The sequence below is a fragment of the Heterodontus francisci genome, chromosome 2 (genome assembly GCF_036365525.1).
Source record: "Heterodontus francisci isolate sHetFra1 chromosome 2, sHetFra1.hap1, whole genome shotgun sequence".
Lineage (NCBI taxonomy): Eukaryota > Metazoa > Chordata > Chondrichthyes > Heterodontiformes > Heterodontidae > Heterodontus > Heterodontus francisci.
The window spans coordinates 27514506-27541862 of NC_090372.1; the positions used below are offsets into that span (position 1 = coordinate 27514506).

Genomic DNA, 27357 nt, shown 5'->3' on the forward strand with positions numbered 1-27357 from the left:
TGACAGGCTCTTCCACAGGTGCTGCAGAGAAATTTGTTTGCGGGGCTGTTGCACAGTTGGCTCTCCCCTTGCGCCTCTGTCTTTTTTCCTGCCAACTACTAAGTCTCTTCGACTCGCCACAATTTAGCCCTGTCTTTATGGTTGCCCGCCAGCTCTGGCGAATGCTGGCAACTGACTCCCACGACTTGTGATCAATGTCACACGATTTCATGTCGCGTTTGCAGACGTCTTTATAGCGGAGACATGGACGGCCGGTGGGTCTGATACCAGTGGCGAGCTCACTGTACAATGTGTCTTTGGGGATCCTGCCATCTTCCATGCGGCTCACATGGCCAAGCCATCTCAAGCGCCGCTGACTCAGTAGTGTGTATAAGCTGGGGGTGTTGGCCGCTTCAAGGACTTCTGTGTTGGAGATATAGTCCTGCCACCTGATGCCAAGTATTCTCCGAAGGCAACGAAGATGGAATGAATTGAGACGTCTCTCTTGGCTGGCATACGTTGTCCAGGCCTCGCTGCCGTAGAGCAAGGTACTGAGGACACAGGCCTGATACACTCGGACTTTTGTGTTCCGTGTCAGTGCGCCATTTTCCCACACTCTCTTGGCCAGTTTGGACATAGCAGTGGAAGCCTTTCCCATGCGCTTGTTGATTTCTGCATCTAGAGACAGGTTACTGGTGATAGTTGAGCCTAGGTAGGTGAACTCTTGAACCACTTCCAGAGCGTGGTCGCCAATATTGATGGATGGAGCATTTCTGACGTCCTGCCCCATGATGTTCGTTTTCTTGAGGCTGATGGTTAGGCCAAATTCATTGCAGGCAGCCGCAAACCTGTCGATGAGACTCTGCAGGCACTCTTCAGTGTGAGATGTTAAAGCAGTATCGTCAGCAAAGAGGAGTGCTCTGATGAGGACTTTCCATACTTTGGACTTCGCTCTTAGACGGGCAAGGTTGAACAACCTGCCCCCTGATCTTGTGTGGAGGAAAATTCCTTCTTCAGAGGATTTGAACGCATGCGAAAGCAGCAGGGAGAAGAAAATTCCAAAAAGTGTGGGTGCGAGAACACAGCCCTGTTTCACACCACTCAGGATAGGAAAGGGCTCTGATGAGGAGCCACCATGTTGAATTGTGCCTTTCATATTGTCATGGAATGAGGTGATGATACTTAGTAGCTTTGGTGGACATCCGATCTTTTCTAGTAGTCTGAAGAGACCACGTCTGCTGACGAGGTCAAAGGCTTTGGTGAGATCAATGAAAGCAATGTAGAGGGGCATCTGTTGTTCACGGCATTTCTCCTGTATCTGACGAAGGGAGAACAGCATGTCAATGGTCGATCTCTCTGCACGAAAGCCACACTGTGCCTCAGGGTAGACGCGCTCGGCCAGCTTCTGGAGCCTGTTCAGAGCGACTCGAGCAAAGATTTTCCCACTATGCTGAGCAGGGAGATTCCACGGTAGTTGTTGCAGTCACCGCGGTCACCTTTGTTTTTATAGAGGGTGATGATATTGGCATCGCGCATATCCTGAGGTACTGCTCCCTCGTCCCAGCACAGGCATAGCAGTTCATGTAGTGCTGAGAAATATAGCAGGCTTGGCACTCTTGATTATTTCAGGGGTAATGCTGTCCTTTCCAGGGGCTTTTCCGCTGGCTAGAGAATCAATGGCATCACTGAGTTCCGATTTGGTTGGCTGTATGTCCAGCTCATCCATGACTGGTAGAGGCTGGGCTGCATTGAGGGCAGTCTCAGTGACAGCATTCTCCCTGGAGTACAGTTCTAGGGAGTGCTCAACCCAGCGGTCCATCTGTTTGCGTTGGTCAGTGATTATGTCCCCCGATTTAGATTTGAGGGGGGCGATCTTCTTGATGGTTGGCCCAAGAGCTCTCTTCATGCCATCATACATTCCTCTGATGTTTCCGGTGTCTGAGGCCAGCTGAATATGACTGCATAGGTGTTGCCAGTAGCCGTTTGTGCAACGCCTAGCTGTTCTTTGTGCAGTACTTCTGGCTGCTTTAAGTGCTGCGGATGTTAAATTGCTGGGGGCTTTCTTGTAGTTCAACAGTGCAATGCGCTTAGCGGCTATGACAGGTTCCAGCTCTTCATTATGAGATTGAAACCAGTCTGCATTTCTCTTCGCACTTTTGCCGTAGGTGGTCAAAGCTGACTCATAGATGGCGTCTCTGATGTGGCCCACTTGGTCTCAGCATCCCCTGTGGGAGTGTTTTGAAGGGCTGTTACAAGTGAATTTAGAAATTTTTGTAACAGCTGTGGGTGAGAAATTCCGCTCGTGTTGATGCGCGGGTGGCCCTTCTGCTTGGAATGATGCAACTTCTTTGGTCTGAGTCTAACCTTGCTGCACACCAGGGAGTGGTCGGTGTCGCAGTCCGCACTGTGGAAGCTGCGTGTGATTTGAACACTGTTTAAGGCGGCTCGCCTTGTGACAATGAGGTCTAGCTGGTGCCAACGACGCGATCTTGGGTGCCTCCATGAAACCTGGTGACAGGGTTTAGTGTGAAAGAACGAGTTGGTGATGCAGAGGTTATGATAGGTACACAACTCAAGCAGTCTCTGCCCGTTCTCATTCATCCTTCCAACGCCATAGCGCCCAAGGCAGGAGGGCCATGAGTCATGGTCGGCCCCAACCCTGGCATTAAAGTCCCCCAGCAGGAATAGGTGTTCGGTGTTGGGGATGCTGCTAATGATGTTATGGAGTTGTTCATAGAACTGGTCTTTAGCTTCAGGTGGGGAGCAGAGTGTTGGAGCATAGATGCTGAGTCGGTGTACTGGACCAAAGGTGGTGAGCAGTCGGATGGACAGTATGCGTTCCGAGCCATTTGAGGGAGGCTCTATCATGCTGAGCAAGGAGTTTCTGATGGCGAAGCCCACTCCATGCTGTCTTGGTTCTTCAGGATCCCTGCCCTGCCAGAAGAAGGTGTAGTCTTGCTCTGCTAGAGAGCCACTCGCGGGGAGGCGAGTCTCCTGAAGTGCTGCAATGTCCACATTGAATCTACTGAGCTCGTTGTTAATGATGGCGGTCTTCCGAGAATCGTTGATTTGTGTAAGGTCTTCCGACAGGCCAGGACACATAGTTCTGACGTTCCAGCTTGCAAAGCGAAGGGCTGGTACCTTCTTTCCTTTTTTCATGTTGTTTGGTGCGGGGTATCAGTCCACCTTTCGGGCAATGACCCTGAGCTCCAAGCACCCATTGAAGCAGGCAGACTGTGGCGGGACAGAACCTTATTGAACGGGGGCTGCCCGGTTTGAGGCGGGCGGTAGCTGTCCAGTGAGGTGCAATGACCTCTCCTACCGACAAAGGCAACCCGTGGCGCCCAGTTTCTACGCCAATTTATCTGGACTTATAACCCGTAACTGCTGTCTTCCGTGTTGTTTTAGTCGCTGTGAGGCAACTATGGAGTGACCTCTCCATGGCGCATGCCTGGGCAAATTTATGGAGGTTGAGAGTTGCCCAGTCGTCAAAACCCCCCTCTCGGCCTTTCTGGTGGGGTCCAAAGGAGTGCAGGACACGATGTTTGGCACCAGTATGGCTGCAGGAACTGCCGGAAACATGCCAAAGGTGACACATCCGCTCCGGATTATCTGTTAGGGTTTACTCCCTTAGCCTTGGTCTCTGCCCTATGGTCACATTATTGTGTTGGTGAGACCATATCAGATGTGCTTCAAGATTTATCAGCTTTGTAAACTGACCTGAGTGAATATTACTCCTAATGACTAACATTTAGCAGCTCTGATTGATACAATGAAATAGAAGCAGAAAGTAGTGGGAATGCACAAAAGGTAACACTTCAAGCACAAATCCTGCACTAGAATAGTTCTGATAAGGAGCTTGCATGCTTATTGCTAACCTTGCCAGCATTTTAACTAAGACTTCCATTTCTATAGCACCTTTCATGGCCTCAGGACATCCGAAGGTGCTTTACAGCCAATTAAATACTTCTGAAGTGTAGTCATGGTTGTAATGTAGGAAATGCAGCAGCCAATTTGCAAAGTTCACACACAGCAATGAGATAACGAACAATGTGTTTGTAGTCATGTTAGTTGAGGCATAAATCTTGGCCAGTACATGGGGAGAACACCCCTGCTCTTCTTTGAAATAGTGCCATGGGATCTTTTGCAGCCACCTGAGAGGGCAGACAGGGCTTTGGTTTTGTGTCTCATCTGAAAGTTGGCACCCCTGACAGTGCAGCACTCACTCAGTGCTGCTTTTTTATGTTTCTTTTGTTCAGTTATCCAGGGGTATTATTTATCTCTGATGTTAGATTTCATTCATTAGAAGTTAAGGCAGAGAACATCAACACACTCCAGTGCATGTGTGTGTAAGATCTTGCTGCAACTCCCTTGAAGATCAATCACCTCCTCCAGCCTTTAAGGTGCGCGCACCCGGCCGCCTCTAGAGGGCGCGGCGAGCTGCTGTCCCGCGCGGGAAGGGTGGGGGAGGGGAGCCGAACTGAGCCGTAAATGGAGACGTGCGACAGTGTCGCGCTGCGCCGCCGGCTCCTTTAATGTTTGTCCCTCCCTCCCTCTCTTCTCTGGCGCACTGAGATCTGAGGCCGAAGCTGACAGGAGTTACCCGAAGAGCAGTAGCGAGTGACCGAGCCCGGTCCCTGCCCTCTTCCAGGCCCCTCTCGGCGAAGAGGGGGGAGGAGGAGGAGGAGGCGCCACCACCACCACCACCACCACCACCACCGACAAGATGGAGAGCACCGAGGAGGGTGAGAGAGCAGCGGGAGCGGATCAGGAGAGGCCGGGGACTCGGGGGAGTGAGCAGGCCACTCACCTCCTCCCCGGGGAGGGGATTAGGTAGCAGGAAAAAGGGCGGTAGTGTTCCACCATAGACCAGGCCGCGACTTCACTGCTTGGGGATATATTTTCCTGAGCCTTCCCTTCCCCCAGCCCAACCCCAGTTTATTTTGGGAAAGAAGAGAGTTAAATTCCAGGTGATGGGTTGACTTTGGGAAGAGTTGGATCGGGACATGGTTTCTAGGGACGTTTCACCAAAGGTGGATTTCTTTTTTGTGTGCCAAAGGGACGTGAAGGCTCAGCAATAAATGGCAAGAAACTGAAGCACTTGGTTAGTGCCTTTACACTGTTACTGAGCTATTGCTTTATAGGAGACTTGTATGAAAGCAAAACTTTCTTATCTAGGCAAGGCAACAAACAAATTGCAGCTGTGCGACATCTTAAATGTAGAAATAAAATGTTCTTATGTCACCTCCCCACCCTTCCCCACCCCCCCCCCCGACCGATCCAAAAAGGGTGCTTAGTCAAAGGAGGACAAATTGGGTGAGGTGATTGTAAACTTGGACAGGAATTATAACTGTGGTCAGGTACTGGCAGGAGGAAATTGCAGTCAGTGTCCCTCATGTTGTTTTGTCTTGTCTTGTTTTGTTTTATTATGGTCTGACTACTTTCAACAATTTCCAAATTAAAAGATGAATCACCTTGAGCAACAGTACAAATTCTGATAAATGAATCCATGGGGAAAAATAGCATGACTCCTGAGATATTCACTAGAGCACTAAAAGTTGTAATCATATTTTTCGGGTTGTCTTGTGGTCTGATGCCACCTGAACCCCTCTGTTAGATTGCTACTTTTGTAATCACTGCTAAATTATCATTTTCTACTCTACAGCAGTTGAGAGGTTTGGATGATTTTATAAATGACTTGAACTGACTAGTAACCCAGAGACCCAGGGTATTGCTCTGGGGACATGGGTTCGAATCCCACCACAGAAGAAGGTAGAATTTGAATTCAATTAATAATTCTGGAATTAAAAAGCTAGTTTAATGATGGCCACGAAACCATTGTTAATTGTTGTAAAAACCCATCTGGTTCACTAATGTTCTTTTGGGAAGGAAATCTTCCTTACCTGGTCTGGCCTATATGTGACTTCAGACCCACAGCAATGTGGTTGACTCTTAAAATGCCCTTTGAAATGGCCTAGCAAGCCACTCAGTTGTATCTAACCGCTATGACGTCAATAAAGAATGAAACCGGACAGACCACCCGGCACAGACCTAGGCATCGGAAACGACAACGGCAAACCCAGCCCTGTCAACCCTGCAAAGTCCTCCTTATAACATCTGGGGGCTTGTGCCAAAGTTAGGAGAGCTGTCCCACAGACTAGTCGAGCAACAGTCTGACATAGTCATACTCACTGAATCATACCTTACAGACAAATGTCCCCATCGTGGCCATCACTATCCCCGGGTATGTCCTATCCCACCGGCAGGACAGACCCAGCAGAGGTGGCGACACAATGGTATGCAGTTAAGAGGATGTTGCCCTGGAAGTCCTCAACATCGACTCCAGACCCCATGAAGTCTCATGGCATCAGGTCAAACATGGGCAAGGAAACATCCTTTTGATTATCACCTACTGCCCTCCCTCAGCTGATGAATCAGTATTGCTCCACGTTGAATACCACTTGGAGGAAGCACTGAGGGTGGCAAGGGCACAGAATGTACTCTGGGTGGGGGACTTCAGTGCAGTAGCACCACTTCTGACTGTGCTGGCCGAGTCCTAAAGGACATAGCTGCTAGACTGGGTATGCAGCAGGTGAGAACCAACAAGAGGAAAAAACATGCTTGACCTCGCCACTCTGCCGCAGATGCATCTGCCCATGACAGTATTGGTAGGAGTGACCACCGCACAGTCCTTGTGGAGACAAAGTCCTGCCTTCACATTGAGGATACCCTCCATCGTGTTGTGTGGCACTACCATCGTGCTAAATGGGATAGATTTCGAACAGATCTAGAAGTGCAAAATTGGACATCCATGAGGTGCTGTGGGGCAGCAGCAGAACTGTACTCAACCACAATCTGTAACCTCATGGCCCGGCATATCCCCCACTCTACCATTACCATCAAGCTGGGAGACCAACCCCGGTTCAATGAAGAGTGCAGGAGGGCATGCCAGGAGCAGCACCAGGCATATTTCAAAATGAGGTGTCAGCCTGGTGAAGCTACAGGACTATCTGCGTGCCAAACGGTGTAAGCAGCATACGATAGACAGAGCTAAGCGATCCCATAACCAACGGATCAGATCTCAGGTCTGCCACCCTGCCACATCCAGCTGTGAATGGTGGTGGACAATTAAACAACTAACTGGAGGAGGTGGCTCCACAAATATCCCCATCCTCAATGATGGGGGAGCCCAGCACATCAGTGCGAAAGATAAGGCTGAAGCATTTGCAACAATCTTCTGCCATAAGTGTCGAGTTGATGATCCATCTCGGCCTTCTCCTAAAGTCCCCAGCATCACAGATGCCAGATTTCAGCCAATTCGATTCATTCCGTGTGATATCAAGAAAGGACTGGAGGCGCTGGATACTGCAAAGGCTATGGACCCTGACAACATTCCGGCAATAGTACTGAAGACCTGTGCTCCAGAACTTGCCGCGCCCCTAGCCAAGCTGTTCCAGTCCAGTACAGCTACAACTCTGGCGTCTACCCGGCAATGTGGAAAATTGCCCAGGTATGTCCTGTACACAAAAAGCAGGACAAGTGCAATCCGGCCAATTACCACCCCATCAGCCTATTCTCAATCGTCAGTAAAGTGATGGAAGGTGTCATCGACAGTGCCATCAAGCGGCACTTGCTTAGCAATAACCTGCTCAGTGACACTCAGTTTGGGTTCCGCCAGGGCCACTCAGCTCCTGACCTCATTACAGCCTTGGTTCAAACATGGACAAAAGGCCTGAACTCAAGAGGTGAGGTGAGAGTAACTGTCCTTGACATCAAGGCAGCATTTGGCTGAGTATGGCATCAAGGAGTCCTAGCAAAACTGGAGTCATTGGGAATTGGGGAAAACTCTGCTGGTTGGAATCATACCTAGCGCAAAGGATGATGGTTGTTGGAGGTCAATCATCTCAGCTCCAGGGCATCACTGCAGATGTTCCTCAGGGTAGTGTCCTTGGCCCAACCATCTTCAGCTGCTTCATCAGTGATCTTCCTTCAATCATAAGGTCAGAAATGAGGATGTTTGCTGATGATTGCACAATATTCAGCACCATTCGTGACTCATCAGATACTGAAGCGGCCTGTGTAGAAATGCAGCAAGACCTGGACGATATCCAGGCTTGGGCTGATAAGTGGCCAGTAACATTCGCACCACACGAGTGCCAGGCAATGACCATCTCCAACAAGACGTTGAATGTCAAGGGGCAACAGCATTGCCATCGCTGAATCTCCCATTATCAACATCCTGGGGGTTACCATTGAACAGAAACTAAACTGAAGTAGCCGTATAAATATCATGGCTACAAGAGAAGGTCAGAGGCTAAGAAACCTGTGGCAAGTAACTCACCTCCTGACTCCCCAAAGCCTGTCCCCCATCTACAAGGCACAAGTCAGGAGTGTGATTGAATATTCTTCACTTGCCTGGATGGGTGCAACTCCAAAAACACTCAAGAAGCTCAACACCATTCAGGACAAAGCAGCCTGCTTGATGGGCATCGCATCCACTCCCTCCATCACCGATGCGCAGTGGCAGCATTGTGTACCATCTACAAGATGCACTGCAGCAACGTGCCAAGGCTCCTTGGACAGCACCTTCCAAACCCATGACCTCTACCACCTAGAAGGACAAGGGCAGCGAATGCATGGGAACACCACCGCCTGCAAGTTCCCCTCCAAGCCCCACACCATCCTGACTTGGAACTATATCACCATTCCTTCAGTGTCGCTGGGTCAAAATCCTGGAACCTCCTTCCTAACAGCACTGTGGGTGTACCTATCCCACGTGGACTGTAACAGTTCAAGAAGGCAGCTCACCATCAATTGGGGATAGGTTGTAAATGCTGGCCTAGCCAGCGATGCCCACATCCCATGAATGAATTCAAGAAAACTTTAAAGTGTGTTTAAATTATGTTTGCCTTGTTTTTGTTATATGGTTACAGTGATGTGCTGGAAGGAACAGAGATCACATCACCTGCATGAGCTTAAAATAACTAACAAAACCACCTTTTAAGTCCAAAACTAAATTAAGATTAGAGTCACTTATCTGAGATTGTGAGAGAGCGTGTCCGATCCGGCCCGACCTGACCCGAGCCCAGACGCGGAAGTGCAACCCGACCCAAACCCGACACGTGTCGTCAGGTCTCGTCTGGTTCGGGTCGGGTAGCTGGCCTTTAACATGAAGGCCCTGGTAGTAAATAATTCTAGCTGAAGCAGGTTATAACAGCACCTTTGGTTCAGAATTCAGTATACATGAATGCAAAAAACACCATTTGTTGTGATGATTCTGAAGTTTTCATAACACAAGATCGAGGGACCAATCACGTTGATCCACATTTCATACATATTGTAATATTATTAAAAACAGCATAGATATTAGCAGCAGATGCCTCTGCAGATGGTAGAGTAAAGAATGAGTTGGGGTAGGGAAGGAGAATTTATAGAACAGCATTTTTATTTTTCCTTTGAACATGTCTGGAGCGGCGCAGTGGTTAGCACCACAGCCTCACAGCTCCAGTGACCCAGGTTCAATTCCGGGTACTGCCTGTGTGGAGTTTGCAAGTTCTCCCTGTGTCTGCTTGGGTTTCCTCCCACATGCCAAAGACTTGCAGGTTGATGGGTAAATTGGCCATTATAAATTACCCCTAGGATAGGTAGGTGGTAGGGAAATATAGAGACTGGTGGGGATGTGGTAGGAATATGGAATTAGTATAAATGGATGGTGGATGGTCGGCACAGACTCGGTGGGCCGAAGGGCCTGTTTCAGTGCTGTATCTCTATTTTAAAAAAAAATACCCTTGCAGGGCTGGTGAAAATAACACGTGTGAGCATAAAACCTTGTAATAAAGGTTTCTTGGGGAATACTGGTGTAACCTTGATTATGCTAAAGAATTTCTAGTCTTTTTTTGTCTGGGCACAACATGAACTCTTATCCCAGGCAGTGTTGCAGGGTTTCCTCACCACAACTGACTAGTGTTATTTATAATGGAAGAAAATAATGCTCTCATTAAATATTAGGCTCCCTACCTTTTGATGCTTGAATATTGTATGTAAAAAAAAAAAAGTCAGGGTTATGTTACCCAAGCTAGGTTTGAGCAGCTTATTGATCATGACGCTTTGTGTTGTAACATCATCAAAATCTAATGAATTTTGCAACTTTGTAATACACAGATGTGTGATCCTTTATTTTTTGGGTATAGAATGTATTAATAGAATATGAGTTCATAATGTGATTCAGATGAGCTGGAGGATACTTCAGGGCGAGTCTTTAACACCACTACAAGAACGTACCAATTTATTGTAGCTTAAACCAACATTTAGGACTTTATTTTTGACCGTTATCTTATTTTATGATTAATGGTTAAGGCTGGGAGATTAGGTGCCCTGGAGTGTGGCTAAGGTTGTTGTCTGATGGTTACTAAGTTGAGCAATGCAGGGTGGCCGACCTGAGTTAAACTGGCAAGTCCAAGTAAAGTGAAGCTTGCATGCATTTGCATAACGACTCCACAGCATCTACATGCAATTTAAAATTTAGTGATCGGGATCTGACAGTCGTATGTGCTCTAGGTAAAGTTTCCAGATACTCCACTGGGTAGATATTCCTTGAATTTCATATTGAATAGGGTACTATTATTACTATAGCTAGTGTAAAGCTGAAGTGGTTTGACACTACTTCCTACAGGTGATCTCATACTGCTTGTCTGACTGTGGCAGCGTTGCACTTAAATTACTCAAGACAAATGTGCATCGAGAGCTGCTTTGCATCATTATCATTTCTGTGAGTTACATGCCCATTTGATGGAACTTCATAGCTATACTTTGATCTTCCTTCATATGGGTATGAAGGAAATCAGGTTTTGAAAGATATTTGTGTTGCAGTGGTTTAACTGTTAAGCCATTTTGTGACCAGAACAAGCATTGTTTTAATCCTTGTGAATTGTGGAATAAGCAAAATAAAATAGGTGAACTATTTGACGTGGTAAAAGTAAGAGAATTTGAGCAATCTTTGATGATTGGAATATAGATGTGCAGGTTTGATGTGATGTATTACTACTACACATTTTTGTACATAGTTTAAAAAGAAAGGCTTGCATTTATATAATGCCTTTCACAACCAATAGACACCCCAGAGTGCTTGACAGCCAATGAAATATTTTTGAAGCGTAGTCACTGTTGTAATATAGGAAATACAGCAGCCAGTTTGTGCATAGCAAACTCCCATAAACAGTAATATGAAAATGACCAGATAATCTGTGTTTGTGATGTTTTTTGAGGGATAGATATTGGTCAGAACACTGAGAGGGACTTCCTTACTCCTCTTCAAAATAGTGCTACGAGATCTTTATTTCCACCTGAGAGCACAGACGGAGTCTCGGTTTAACGGCTCAGCTGAAAGATGACACCTCCAACAGTGCAGCACTCCCTCAGTACCGTACTGGAGTGTTCGTATTGAATGGCGGAGCAGGCTCAAGGGGCTGAATTGCCTACTCCTGCTCCTAGTTCTTGTGTTCGCTTAGACTGCTGTGCTCAAGTCCTGGAATGGGGTTTGACCCCACAACCTTCTGATTTAGGCAAGAGTGCTACCAACTGAACCACGACCAACAAAGTCAGAACTTTTTTTTCCAGAAATAATAATCTTATGGTTGTAATACACGATTATGTAGAGCGTATGATTGTTTTAGCCAAAGTTAACTCCCCCCTCTTGCCCTTTGATGTTTAGCTCTTTTCTGGGCCACCAAGGTGATTTGCTGCACCCCAACAGAGATCAGGTAAATCCATACATTGGGAATTGAGTCTGGCACCTTCAAGTTTGGGAATCTTGTGTTACACCAACTGATGCTGTACCTGCTCCATTTTGGAAGCTCAGAAACCCTTTTTACTATCTTGAGCTGAGTTTATGGCAGTGCTGGCTAGCTAATGAATAATGTAATAAAATGATTTGGATGCATGTAGCCATCGTAGAACTGAATGTATCCTGGGTAAATATATCCTCCATATGTGCACATTTACAGGATTTGGCAATGAGACTGAATTGCGGCTGTTGAGCAATAGAGGTGTTTCCAGAGCTTGTGATAAATAATTGGTTCTGTGGCTATGTAAGTGACAGCTTGCTTCTCTGTGAAGGGTTATTTATTTTATTTAGAGATACAGCACTGAAACAGGCCCTTCGGCCCACCGAGTCTGTGCCGACCAGTAACCACCCATTTATACTAATCCTACATTAATCCCATATTCCTTACCACATCCCCACCATTCTCCTACCACCTACCTACACTAGGGGCAATTTGCAATGGTCAATTTACCTATCAACCTGCAAGCCTTTGGCTGTGGGAGGAAACCGGAGCACCCGGCAGAAACCCACGTGATCACGGAGAACTTGCAAACTCCGCACAGGCAGTACCCAGAACTGAACCCGGGTTGCTGGAGCTGTGAGGCTGCAGTGCTAACCATTGCGCCACTGTGCTGCCCTAACAGCTACTATGGATGTGTATAGTTGTGGCAAAAATGCATTTTAACTTCTATTTTGCATTGCTAGAAACAAACAGTAAGGGGCCAACATTCAAGATGATCTCACGTGATTTATTTTCAATAGAAAGCCATCAGCTCAGGGCAGACAGGTTACCTGGAAAGGGCTCCTTAAGGTGCAAGACTGGCTGCAAAATAGCTGGCTGAAGTGTAGTGCCATTATAAGAACTAGGAGCAGGAGTAGGCCGTCAGGCCCCTCGAGCCTGCTCCGCCATTCAATAAGATCATGGCTGATCTTTTTGTAGACTCAGATCCACTTACCCGTGCTCTCACCGTATCCCTTAATTCCTTTATTGTTCAAAAAGATATCTACCTTAGCTTTAAAAACGTTTACTGAAGAAGCGTCAACTACTTCACTGGGCAAGGAATTCCATAGATTAACAACCCTCTGGGTGAAGAAGTTCCTTCTTAATTCAGTCCTAAATCTGCTCCCTCTAATCTTGAGGCTATGCCCTCTTGTCCTAGCTTCATCTGCCAGTGGAAACATCCTCTCTACTTGTATCTTATCTATTCCCTTCATAATTTTATATGTTTCTATAAGATCCCCCCTCATTCTTCTGAATCCCAATCTACTCAGCCTCTCCTCATAAGCCAACCCCCTCAACTCCGGAATCAACCTAGTGAACCTCCTCTGCACCCTCTCCAGTGCCAGTACATCCTTTCTCAAGTAAGGAGACCAAAACTGCACACAGTACTCCAGGTGCGGCCTCACCAGTACCTTATACAGCTGCAACATAACCTCTCTGCTTTTAAACTCAATCCCTTTAGCAATGAAGGACAAAATTCCATTTGCCTTCCTAATTACTTGCTGTACCTGCAGACCAACCTTTCTGCGATTCATGCACAAGGACACCCAGGTCCCTCTGCATAGCAGCATACTGCAACTTTTTACCATTCAAGTAATAATCCTTTTTACTGTTACTCCTACCGAAATGAATGACTTCACATTTATTAACATTGTATTCCATCTGCCAGACCCTTTGCCCACTCACTCAATGTATCTATGTTCCTCTGCAAAGTTTCACAGTCATCTGCACACTTTGCTCTGCCACTCATCTTAGTGTCATCTGCAAACTTTGACACCCTACACGTGGTCCCCAACTCCAAATCATCTATATAAATTGTAAATAATTGCGGTCCCAACACCGATCCCTGAGGCACACCACTAGTGACTGATTGCCAACCAGAATAGCACTCATTTATCCCCACTCTCTGCTTCCTGTTAGTCAACCAATCCTCTATCCATGCTAATACCTTACCCCTAACGCCATGCATCCTTATCTTATGCAGCAGCCTCTTGTGCGGCACCTTGTCGAAGGCCTTTTGGAAATCTAGGTACACCACATCCACTGGGTCCCCATTGTCCAACCTTGCTCGTAATTATGTGCAGTCACACAAACACTTTGGTCATTGGCTATGCATTTAATGGTGATGAATGTCTGTTTAATCTAACATAAGAGATGCAGCCGCCTACTGCTAGGATAGCTTTGGCGGGGGGTGGTGTTTGCAAGCTGCATTGATGCATCAAAGGATAGTTCCTGATCTAGTTTAGTGGTTCTTAGTGACAAAGGTGGGTCTGTGATCTTTAAGAAGGGCACTAACTAGATTTTTTTTAATGGAGAGCTTGGTGGTCAGAGACCACTTATTATTGAATTATGTCAGACACCAGGAGACTGTTTGCAGTCAGTTTTAGGGTGGTTCTAACAGCAGCAGGGATGTGTGGTTTATAGCCAGGAAGTTAGGCTTGATTTGAGTTTACAGTATAAAATTAGGTGTTAAATCCATAGGCAGAAATTCGACTAGTTTGCATGGTTTTTCTAGTGCAACTCATCCAAAATCAGGCAAATCAGTTCCAAAGATCAAGGAATTTCAAGCGCAAGTTACAACCAGCGCGAATCAATTTTCCATGGTCTTTTGCCTTAGTTGTAAAAAAAAGAAATCACCCATACTGGAAGCCAGCCCCAGCCTGCATTGAGTTAATCACCATGGCTGCTTTCCGCTAATTGCCCGTGTTTGTGGCCCTTTGAGGAGATCTTTCAATTAAAATTTCTTTTAGGTGCATGGACACCAATAGGCCCTTTTTTTTTTAAAAGCTTTTCAATATTAAAAAAAATCATTAAGTAAGTGACTAGTGTAACCAGTAAAACTAGTAAATGGTTCTGTATAGATTTTTAATGTTTTCAGATGTTTAAAATTACTTTTGGTAATTGCTTACAGGATAGTCTAGATATTTTATTCATGCTTTATTTTTGAGAGAAACCCATTTTCAGCTGTATTAATGAAACTGCACCAAGTTACCACTCTTAAATATATGTCAAGAAATATTTTAATGCAAGGGGAACAAAACAGCTGTTCTAAATTGCTGCCCAATTGCACTGATTCATAGGAGATATTAAGTTTGTGATTAAGCAGATGAGTTTAAGCGGAACCTTAAACCATAACTAGCACAATTTGTGCCTGGATTGCTGATTGCGCCAAAGTGGAAATTCTACTCGTATTTTTAGAGGAAAACACATGGCATATTTGTTATTTGATACATTGAAGAAGGCAGAGAAATTTTTTTTTTAACCGTAACTTTGTAAATAAAGCCATTTGTTGCTTCAAAAACCTGAGTTCTCATTCTACTGAGTGTTCAGAGTGTACCGAGATGAGAAATTTTTTCTCTGAGGGTTGTGTGACTATGGAACTCTGCTTCAGAAGGTGGTGGAGGTGGGGTAATTGAATATTTTTAAGGCGGGGGTAGATTGAATATTGTTGGGCAAGGGAATCAAAGGTTATCGGGGGTAGATGGGAGTGTGGAATTCGAGATGCAAACAGATCTTATCGAATTGTGGAGCAGGCTAGAGGGCCCTACTTCTCCTAATTTGTATCTTCATATCCAGTCCATTTTTTGAGTCGTGAATTATGTGGCAGCATGTGATGCATTCCAGTAGCCGGTTTACAGAGTAAAGGTTCTATTTTATGATACCTGGGTCTCACTATCAGTTGTCTAGCTATTGGGCAGCAAAAACTACACTTCAGATCATAGGAAATGTGAGGTTTGTTCTCTGACACAGAATGCAAATAAACATTGAGTTTAGAAAACCAAAAATTCAAATTCAAAGTGAGTGAGTAATTACTGTGAATTCCTTTAAAGCGTTCGTGTCAAGCCCTGCTGTGACATAGCATGCAGTTCAAACACAAATTATTATGTGGTAGCATAACTATCAACTAAGCGCCCAAAAACACTTGCTCAATTTGATTTTGAACCTGTGTGCATCCATAGAGTTATTCAAGGCGCACAGGTCTATTTTTAACAAGTCATTTTTGAAAGGGTGGCCTGATGGTCTAATGTACTGCGCAGTAGAATGATATTGGGGCTTATTTCAGTGTTCGGAAACCGAAGAAAGGTTTAGTTGTTTGCAGGGATGAAAACAAGGATAAACATCTTTTTAGACATTTTGGCAAAATTTTAATCCAGGATTTTTTTTAAAATTTGATAAAACCCTAAGATAGGCCATGATTCAATGCCTAATCTATTCTTGGCTGTTCATTGACGTTGGATAAAAAGCCCAACTACTTCAGGTCTGGGAAGAAAATTGGACATGAAGAAATTTAGGCAGCTATCTCGCCTCCAGTGGGCTGGCTATCTATAGGTATTAGAATCATTCCTAGTTGTACTGATTTTAGGAGCTGAAAATTTAACATGATTGCTATAACAACTTTAACTTATATAGCATCTTTAATGTAATAAAACATTCTAAGGAGCTTCATAGAGGCATTATAAAACAAAATATGACAAGAGCCACATGAGATAGTAGGGCAGATGACCAAAAGCTTGGTCAAGGAGGTAGACTTAAAGGTGCACCTTAAAGGAGGATAGAGAGGTTTGAGGGAATTCTGGAGCATAGGGCCTAGGTAACTGAAGGCATAGCCACCAGTGATGGAGCAGTTAAAATAGGAGATGCTCAAGGGGCCAGAATTAGAAGAGTGCAGATACTTGGAGGGTTGTAGGGCTGGAGGAGATGATAGAGATAAGATAAGGCCATGGAGAGATTGGAGGGTGATGTGATCTGTTGCATTGCATTCATGATTCCTCTACCCAAAGTAATTGCGAGAAAATCTTGTCACAGGTAAGTGAGCTGATTTTTTTAACTCGTATTCCATGGTCGGTGATCAAGTCGTAGGTCAGGCCTAGTTTCTTTCATTTACAATGAAAGTTTTCCACGTGTTACTTTGTGGAGATATTTTTTAAACTACCAGAATATCATAACATTTGTCAGATTTTTCTGTGCCCAGAAAGATTCACATTTTCCATCAGTTTCTCTATATTTAAAAGGAATATTATTGGTTATATATTGTCAAGAGCAGTGTTTTTCCCAGTCCACAGTCTTCCTTCCCTATGGCAACATATTGCATTAGGCAATATATGGATAGTCATCTGTATACTGAAACACGCTAAGAACGACGAAGGATAGAACTTGCATTTATATAGCGGCTTTCATGGTTTCAGACTGTGCCAAACTGCACGAGACAAGCTAGAGAAGCACACGAGGGAGAAAGGAATAGAAGAATATGCTGATAGGGTTAGATGAAGTAGAGTGGGAGCTAACTCTTGGAGAACATAAATGCTACCATAGGCCAGTTGGGCCGAACAGCCTGTTTCTGTGCTGTAGACTCTTTGTAAATGGTGATGTACAATGTTGGTTGAGGAATAAATGTTGACCAGGACACTGGGAGAACTCCCCTGCTGCTGTTTGAATAGTGCCATGGAATCTCTTGTGTCCACCCGAGAGGGCGGACGGGTCCATGGTTTAACGTTTCATCCAAAGGACAGTACTTCCAACAGTACAGCACTCTAATGCAGCGAACTGTCCGACTGGATTATTGCTCAAGTCTTTGAAGTGGTGCTTGAATCCTCAATCTTCTGACTCATGCGAGAGTGTTTTAACTGAACCATGGCTGATATGAGTTAGAAAAGAATGAGTAGTGATTGTGACCATTTGGCTGTGGAATACAGGTAACAGCATGAGACAAAGTGGTCTATAATTCAATTAAAGCCATTAATGAGCAAGAAGGACCCCATTACTTTCATTCTGTTTACGTTAGAATCTAGCTCCTCTCAAAACTACAGTCTTTTTTTAAAAACTTGGATTCTAATCCATGTCCATGTCTTGTGCTTGATGCCCCCACGCTCTAATTTCCCAAGGTTGGATTGTATGACAAAAGGTGTAGTTTAAGATTGCTATCTTGGAGTTTTGTCTGAGTACCTTTGACGATTGGGAAGAAATTTGAGGTTTTTTGGGGGAAGTTTCTTCTGTTCTCCAGATCAAATCAGTTTAGTAAAATTCTTGATAGTATGGATAAAATGGTCTGGTTAAAGGAGTGAATGTGATAGGCCAAATATTTTTCTATATATTCTGAAGATTTATAGGCCAATTGTCTGCTTGGCTGTGTTTCTCTCAGTTCCCTGTCCTCTGGGCTTGTTATGAAATTGGTAAAATTAAAAAGACATCCTCCATTGGTTATTTTTAATTGCTGTTCTGTTAATAAAGGAATAGGTTTCACTGTTCAGTTGATTTTCAACTGTGAAGAGCTGAAATTGAGCACTTGATAAATTTTAGTCATAGGTCATTTGGTTAGACTTCTGTATAAATCTTTTTTAGAAAGGTTTCTTCTCATTTTCATGCATTGTGACAAGCGGAGGCTGTGAAAATCTGTTTCCAGGCTTACGGCAGTGTTTTGCAAACAGCTGTGATATGCATGAAAGTGGCCAGAGTATCTTGCCTATCGAGTCCTTGTTAATTCCTTCTAATTTTATTTAGGGAAGTGCATGATTTTGGTTCTGAGACTTTACACTGCCAGTGTGGAACTGTTCACTGCAGGCTTGTGTTGCATCACTTCCTGATGCAGCAGGTTGAAATAACAAAAACAACTGTATTTACAAAGCACTTTTAACATGGTAAAACATCCCAAGGCACATCACAGGTGCGTTATCAAACAAAAATTGATACTGAGCCCCATGAAATATTAGGCAGATGAGCAAAAGCTTGGTCGAAGAGGTAGATTTTAAAGAGTGTCTTGAAGGAGGAGTAAGAGGTAGAGAGGCAGCGAGACTTAGGGAGGCAATTCTAGAGCTCAGGACCTAGGCAGCTGAAGATGGAGCAATTTAAAATCAGGAATGCTCAAGGCCAGAATTTGAGGAGCAAGATGTCTCATGGGGTTGACATCTTTGTTCTGATTTTCATCCTTAAAGGCACTGAATCTTGCTTGGCACACAGTTCTGGAAAAGAGACTGTCTACCTTTCTGTACCTCACCTAAGTTCCTATTCTTCATGAAAGTCTGCCACAACACTGATAGGGATCTATTTGACAGTGGAAAGGCTAAAAGTCAATTCTGATTCTGTTCACGGATGCACATGTTGCAGTGAGTAATAGCGATTGCGAACAGCAAATCGGACTGCTTTCCGCCCTCTGCTTTTAGCATAGGGTTGCTTTGTGCTTCAGAAGAATCTAATTGAATGTTTTTAATTATTTCTTAATGGTGTGTTGCAGCATGTTCTGTTAAGCATTGAAATCTGTTTTATTGTTTTACATTTTGTGCCCGATCATGCCCCTTTCACACTAAAACAGGCTGACTTCAATATGTTTGCCACTTAAGAGTAATGTAAGGTTGGCATCGTTCCTTCCATCCACAAAAGATGATGGACACGCAGCAAACAATCCATTTTCTTCTCTCGCTGCATTTTTGCTAATGCCGGTGAAGGGCAATCCTTGAGAGGCAGGTTCTATCACAAGCCCCGCATGTGAAGCTGCCAAGTGATGCTGAGAGTTGTTTTTGGCACCTCTTGCCAAGCTGCAATAGCCACTGCTTGGGCGTGGTAATGCATGCTAGTCCACAGTATATGTCGCCATTTCCCTGTTTCGCCAGCTAGTGACTCCCAGATGTGATAGTTGACATTTAGGGCCTTCATGTCATGCTTGCAGCAGAGCTTTGCTCTCCCCGCCCCCCCGGCCCCCAAACTGGTCATCTGGCTCTGGCTACCTCACCATACAGAAGGTCCTTGGGTACGTGTCTATCTTCCATTCCACCGAAGCCTCTGTTGATTAATGTCAACACACTTGGGCGCTCTGCCTTTGCGAGGCTGCCGTTTTCGTGAATTTTGTCTGCCAGGATATGCCCACTATGTGCTGCACACAGCAAAAATGGAAATTATTAAACTTCTTTTCCTGGTAGCTGTAAGTCGCCCATGTTTCACAGCCATACAGTTAGGAAGCATTGGCAAAATCGGCCTGACTGCATTTTGGGAAATAAGTATCAATTCTGACCTGAAGTGAAACTTTTGTGTCTGTTTCTTGAGGGTTTTACTGTAATGTTGAGTTAGTTTGAGCCTTTGTTATGCATATACAATGTATTATGTGAATTACCTCTAACTATTGAGATCTGTTTGATCACTTCTACAGATTCGCTGCTAATGCCGGTTTGCATATTGCTTCTTCCTAATTTAATTTCTAAGGTTGCATGTTGTAAATTCCCTTAGTGCTGTTATCTGGCTCATCAGAGTTTTGTGCCTGGGGAGTCTCTAACCTAGCAGCATTTTAATATTGGTTGATCAGAGATGCAGCATTGAATGTGATTTTGGCAGAAGATTAATACATGCCAGATGCAATGTGAGTTAACTTAAAGAAGCTAATCAGATAATGAAAAGGAAAAATCATAGTTGTAAAATAAAAATCAGATGAAAGAATATTAAATTCATTTGTTTAAAAATAAATCAAGTGAATTGGAAGAAAATAGCTTTTACACTTTGGGGCAGAATTTTGTAATATGTTAAAAATGCTAAACATAGCTCTCAAGGTTAAATTCACAGAATAGCAGGGCTGCAAGCTGTGCATAGGTTTCAGATGGGCTTCTGAACCAGCATCCTGGAGTCAGCCTATTAAAAAGCAATAATTAAAATGAAAACAAAATGCTGGAAATACTGAGTAGGTCAGGCAGCATTGTGAAGAAAGAAACAGTTAACCTTTCCGGTTTATGGCCTTTCCTCAGACCTGTGTGTGAATCATGTAAAGAAGATTGTTCTTATAACGCTTAAGTTGCTGGCTGAAAAACCTAAAAAATAAGTCTGCTCGCTTGATCTGAGGATGGTACACCTAGGTCAGGAAGGAAATAACTCAGTCAATATAAAAAATCGGGCATTTTCTTCCAATGGATCCAATAAGGACAATAGGTAGAATTTTTAAATACTTGATCACAAGGTATATGATCTGTATAGCTAGACCATTATTCTTGTTATTTTGATAGCTTAAGCCACATTGCAGTTCTGTAAATAACCTTGGCAAGAAATCTTGTATAAAAACATGGGCCCTGTTCACACAGTTGCATTATTGAGTTAATGTTTGCTGCAGTAAAAAGCAATTCTTCCTAACATTATATTCACACATGGTTTAGAAATTTAGCTAGATACCTTTTTCCTCCCCCTTTTTTTGGGGCTAAATTTTCTCCCCCCTACTCTCTGCTTCTGAAGACATTTACTCCTATTTTGGTTTGTGGTAGAGACTTGTTTGGTTTCACAAGTTATTTGCTTTTCTGTACCTCATCTAAGTGGTCATTCTTAACATGCTAAATATAGTGTTTTCAGTCAATCATAGGGATTTTACAGGGGAACCTGATCTTGTTCCCATGCAATATTCATACAATAGTGAAATCGAACTGCAGTTAAGAGTAAGGAGCCCTAGCCAGTTTTTCTTTTCCTACCTGGGGCAGAAGCTAATTGTAGTGCACTGTCACCCTAGCTGCAATCAACTAACTTAGCATAAAATGCAGCGTTGACTTTCATGGTCTTTATAACTCAGCTACTCATTGAGTTACTCTTGCCTTTCTTTGACCTTATATGTGGATCACATAGGCATTTACCAGGGAGTCCTGAAGGCTGTGAGTATTAAGTATAAATCCTAATTCCCATTAAGTGGCATATACCTCATTGCTGATTTAACCAATTTTAGTGTTCTGATTTAGGCTTATTAATCAGCGAGACAACAATGCTAAGAGCATCCTTTCAAATGGAACTAATCAGCCAGCATGGCCGCCATTACCCAGAGGCCGTGGATTGAACACCCCTGCTCTGCAGAACCTTCACTTAAAGCCCAGTTTAGATTCCAAACTATTTGGCCGTCTCAATGTAAGACTGGAGGTGAAATGATTGTTGTTGAGGAGTGTAGTAGATCCTGAAAATATAAGCAAGCCCCAAATGTTTGAAGCTGTCTGCTTTGCACTTTATTGTAAGGATCGTAACGCCTTGTTATATTATCCTTCAGACAGATTGCTGTAACTTCTGAAAGTACAAAATTTGCTGAAAACTGTTGGCGGAAATGTATAATCCCTTCTGAGATATGGTACTGCTATGAAGAGTCATTTCGGATCAACTTGTTGATGTAAAGCAGCTGGTGTAAGAAATTTGTTGACAGTTAACTGGATGCAGCAGACATGAAATGCTGCACTACATGTTCCTATTTCAGACTTACATGTTCGTCACCAGTGTACATAATGATCTACAAATGTTGATCTATTGTAGTTGCTACCGGTTTTCACTTGTAAGCTATGACACTTCATAGGGTTTGGTTCCATATATATAAAGTTTATTCGTGTGCTGTGTTCCAATGTAAACCTGTTCTTGTGGAAGGAATGTGCTTTGGGTTGTAATGAGGGGCGTTGGAATATTGCATGGAAACTGGTAGGACAGAGTGAATGTAAAACAAATGTGAACATGGATAAGTTCAGTTAAATTGGATGTCAATGATTAACTCCATATTAAACCTTCAAAGGAGTTGGGAGTTCTAATGTTTGGATATAGTATGTGATTCTCATGACCTTGTTAAAAAAATTTTCTTAACAAACATTGAACATTAGTCAACAGGAATGTTTGAAATAGAGAAACAGTGAGTGTGTGTTCTCTTGGCAGCCAACCCCTTGCCCAAAACCCCTCAATTTATTTTTCTTCTGGGCTTCACTAATGCCACATTTTTTCATTCAGTGAATAATGAGTCTGGAAGCCTGCTCCTGACTGGCAGCCTGTGCACCTCTGAAGCTAGCTACAAGTAAGTATGTGAAAGTCCAGAGTCACCAGTAGTTTGATTTTTTTTCTTCATTTTCCCCAATCCCCAAAAAAAGAATACTTGGTATTCCTTCATAACAGCAAATTTGAGATCAAATGCTTATCATGTGCATAATTGTACTTTCAAACCTGGGTCCTATTACTTTAAGGAAACTATGTTCTAGATTTAGTCATAATTCCTTTTAACTGGACCTGCACAGTCTGCTGATAAATCAGCTTGGGGTGAATGTTCCAGAAGGCTCTGAACAAAAAAGAATAAGTTTATCTTTCTGTATGATTTCTGGGTTTTCCTCCTCTTGGTGCATTTTTACAAGGATAGCATAAAATAATGCGTGGCTACCCGACCCAACCCCGACTAGACCCGACGACGTGTCTGGTTCGGTCGGGTCTCTCTTCCGAGTCCAGCATTCGGGCTAGGGTTGGGCTGGATGTGGACAGCAGGACAAGTTGAGAAGGTTTTTATTAAACATATGGGGTCTTTGACTTTATTAATAGAGTACAAAAACAAGGAAATTAACTGAACCATTTAGGTCTCAACTGGAGTATTGTTAAAAAGTGCACTGCCCATAATTTAGGAATGATGTCACGGTCTTGGAACGGGTGAAGAGGTTTACTAGAATAGTGCCAAAGATTAGGGACTTCAATGCTGTGGAGAGACTAGCAAGCTGGGGTTGTTCTCAGAACAGAATCACAGAATTATTACAGTGCAGAAGGAGGCCATTCGGCCCATCATGTCCGCACCAGCTCTCTGAAAGAGCAATTCACTCCGTTCTATTCCCCCACCTTCTCCCTGTAACCCTGTACATTCTTAACGGAGAAGTTTAAGGTAATATTTAATAGAGATGTTCAAAATCATGAATAATTTTGATAGAGTAAATGAAGAGAAATTGTTTCCGGGTTCAGAAGGGCTGGTAACCAGAGGTGGCACGAGGAAACTTTTTTTAATAACCTGGAATGAACTATCCATAAGGGTGGTGGAAACAGATTAAATAATAATCAATGGAGAATTGGAAAAATACTTGAAGAGAAAACATTCACAGGGCTATGAAGAAAGAGCAGGGGATTGGGATCAATTGGGTAGCTTTTTCAAAGAACTGGCACAGGCATGATAGAACAAATTGTCTTCTGTGCTGTCTCATTCTGACTGCTGCACTGTCAGAGGTGCCGTCCTTCAGATGTGACGTTAAACAGAGGCCCTGTCTGCCGCCTCAGGTGGTCTTAAAAGATCCCATGGCACTATTTTGAAGAAGTGCAGGAGAGTTATCCCTAGTGTCCTGGCCAATGTTTATCCTTCAGTCAACATCACAAAAAACGATTAGCTTGTCATTATCACATTGCTTTTTGTGTGAGCTTGCTATGTGTAAATTGGCTGCCGCACTTCCTACATTACAACAGTGCCTACACTTCAAAAGTATTTTAATTGGCTGTAAAACACTTGAAACATCCAGTGGTCTTTTTCTCTATAATTGCCTTGTAATTTTCCAGGTTCAAATCTGAGTATAACATCTCCAATGCAGGGAAAATTATTTGTGCGCTCTGCATTGCTTCAGAGACAGGTTTTGATAACAATGTGTTACACCCCCACCCCTCCGACAGAGTCAGTGTACTCTTTGTAGGCCCCTTAATGAACCAGAACTGGTGCCTTATTTATATTGTAGAGCCATTTGCCTTGCCTGTGTTCAAAATCTGTCCAGTTTATCCTGCAGGACAAATTCAGAGCATGTGCAAAATTGGTTTTGCAACTTTCTGCTTCCATCTATGAGCTTTCTGTGGTGGCTGGCGGTCTCTACATTCGGAGCTTGTACATTGCCTCTCTTAGCATTGTTATTGAAGGGTATGAGAACTCGACCAAACACTGACCAGCCGTTTGAAGATTATTAAGATCACTCACCTTAAATTTCCTTCAGCATAAATTTTATTGCAATTTTTCTTATGTTTGCTTTTATGAAACTGGATGTATTGTGCTGTCAATATTTTAAATTTTTATTTATTTATTTAGAGATACGGCACTGAAACAGGCCCTTCAGCCCACCGAGTCTGTGCCGACCAACAACCACCCATTTATACTAACCCTACAGTAATCCCATATTCCCTACCACCTACCAACACTAGGGGCAATTTACAATGGCCAATTTACCTATCACCTGCAAGTCTTTGGCTGTGGGAGGAAACCGGAGCACCTGGTGAAAACCCACGCGGTCACAGGGAGAACTTGCAAACTCCGCACAGGCAATACCCAGAAATTTTCTTGCCAAATTAGAATCTTTACTCACAAGCTAAGTAATTTATCAAGAACACATTAATTATTTGGGAATCTCTAAGTACCCAGATATTTTTCTGGGATTACGAGAGGAGGACATAGGACAATGCTAAGCTGCACATGGTGTACTCCTTTTCTCCACTGTCTTTTCAAACCATTGTCCATATCCCAACTCACTGTCCAAAGCAAAACCATAAGCAGTGTCACATGAGTCAAGCCTCCTGACCTTATAAATCTTGACCTGTCACTTCTCTAAACATCTTCCCCAAGTCAAAAACAACCCCTGCTGAGTAATTATTTGAAGGCAGGTGCCTTCAAGTAACTGTTTACAGTCCAGACCTCTAAGTGACCCTTGTTTTAAAAAAAAATTCCATGGACTCCTTTTCCGTTTTAAATGACAAATCTTCAAAATTTAACAAAAAAAGGAAGCACTCATAACGGTGTTCTGAATCCTTTCCATCTGAAATTCTGTTTTCCTTAAGCTGAACTAAACTCCATAGGAAAATGCATAAAGTTCTAGGTTGAATTTACATTCTGCACCGACTCTTGTGTTGGCCTGCTGACTCAGATGTGGTTTAGGGAAGAGAAGAGTGATCACTGCAAATGCTGATATAAGTTTCCTTGTAGCAGCAAAATTATGTTCAGTAATTGAAGATTGTGGTAGTTGCTTTGAAGAAATCACTTTAGTTGTTTTGAAGCAACATAAGAGAAACTAATTAATTTGTAATCTATGAATTGTGTATTACTTGGGGCTGATTTTCTAGTCTTGGTCTGCAGTTATGCTATCCCTTCTGCAGTATTGCAAAGTGATTAGTTGCGCATTGACCAAAAGCGATGGTCAGATTGGTTCCTGATATGATGTAATATCCTATCCAGCAAGAAGCCATCTCACCGCTTGAGATGACATTACGTGGCATGTAATTGCAGTGTAGTGTGAAGCTCAGTGTTTAAAAAGTTCCGAGCACTTTGTAGTACTTGTAGAGTCTTGATTCTATTAGTATGTCTTTCTGGAGTCATGAGAAAGTGGGCAGTCTTGTATGTTTTCCTAACATTTGAAAAATGACCACAGGCACGTGGAGCTGTGCACTGATGTGTTTACTGATGGGCAGTGAGCTTTGAGCTGCTAATCAACTGCCCGTCGTAATCTGACCAATAGTGCAGTCGTGTGGCTGTAGGCTTACACATCTGAAATGAGCATTGTGTTGCAACAAATGGCAGTTAGAAAGCCTTTGCTGTTTTTGTTTGTTCCTGGTCATGTGCAATCTCAATTGGCCCGCATATGCTTTGTTTCACAGTAATTTCAGGACAGTGTTGCACAGATGGATTGCATGAGAGCAAATTGGTTTAGTCAAGATAATATTTAACCCTATTTTTGTTCTTTTTTACATTTCTCCATTCCTAAAAAAAGAGGGAAATTGCACCCTCCTGCCAGCCAACTAGAGATCAGAAACTTGGGGGTGGGGGGAGAGAGGGGAGTTGTAGAAAGGATCTTATTACTGTGAACAAGCATATTGTAATGTTTTGTATTGCTGCTTGAGCCATTATAAATAAAAATGAAGGTGATTGTTTTATTATAAAACATGTATACACATGAATGGTAATTGGCACTCATGTTTTCAGCATTTATTTGATGCTTGGCACATTCTTTCACTTGAACTTTAGGAATAAGTGACAGAATTGAACAGTTTAATTAAGCTAAGTGAGGTAAGGGTTTACCAAAATTTCAATTCTGAAAATTGTTTTTCTTCTCCCCCGTAACAGATATATGCCGGGTATGTCGGTCAGAAGGAACACCAGACAAACCACTTTACCATCCTTGTGTGTGCACTGGTAGTATCAAATTTATCCATCAAGAGTGGTAAGTTGAATCAAATTGATCTGCAGCACAGTAGTCTTTACTCATGATGCAAAATACTATTTATAAAAGTAGTGCAAGTAACATTACAATGAGGAAAGACAATTTTCTGCCAGCATTGACCTTTAAAATAGTTTCGCATAAATTAACATTTCAATTATGTTGATATGCAAAATAACTTTTAAGTATGATCATTAAAGCTAATTAAAGCCTAGCTGTTTGCAGTGGAGATGGGGAATGAAAGCAGGAAGGTTGGGATGACTCAATATAAATTCTAAAGTGATTCAAGTGAATTTTATTAGGTTTATGTAATGAGTGAAGCTTTTAAGTAATTGACTGCTACATTAAGTAGAAAGACAAAAACTGTTAATATTGAAAATGTAAAGTAAAAAAAAAAGAAAGTTGGGCATATATAGTAGCTGTGACAGCGTCTTAAAGATAGATTAATCCTTTGAATGTTGATTCTTTACCTGCTAAACATTTGAGCTGCTGCCCTTGAATCTCCTGTTCCTGAACCTAGGAGTAGAATGATACAGCACACAAAGAAGCCATTCAACCCATCATCCTTGTGCCGCTCTTTGGTAGAGCTATCCAATTAGTCCCATTCCCCTACAGGATCAGGTACCAGTCAGTGAGATACACTGGCTGGTTGT

General features: G+C 43.3%; 1 protein-coding gene across 2 annotated transcripts in view; it reads left to right on the forward strand.

The window, feature by feature from the left end:
- The first annotated feature begins 4447 nt into the window (after positions 1 to 4447).
- The window catches only part of marchf6 (membrane-associated ring finger (C3HC4) 6), a 97968-nt gene continuing 75058 nt past the window's right edge, over positions 4448 to 27357 (forward strand). For both annotated transcript variants that reach the window (XM_068056208.1, XM_068056217.1), the window contains exons 1-2: positions 4448 to 4724; positions 26611 to 26707. In XM_068056208.1, the coding sequence (XP_067912309.1) occupies positions 4706 to 4724; positions 26611 to 26707 (116 nt within the window). In that variant the 5' untranslated portion in view covers positions 4448 to 4705. The remainder of the gene's footprint in view (positions 4725 to 26610; positions 26708 to 27357) is intronic.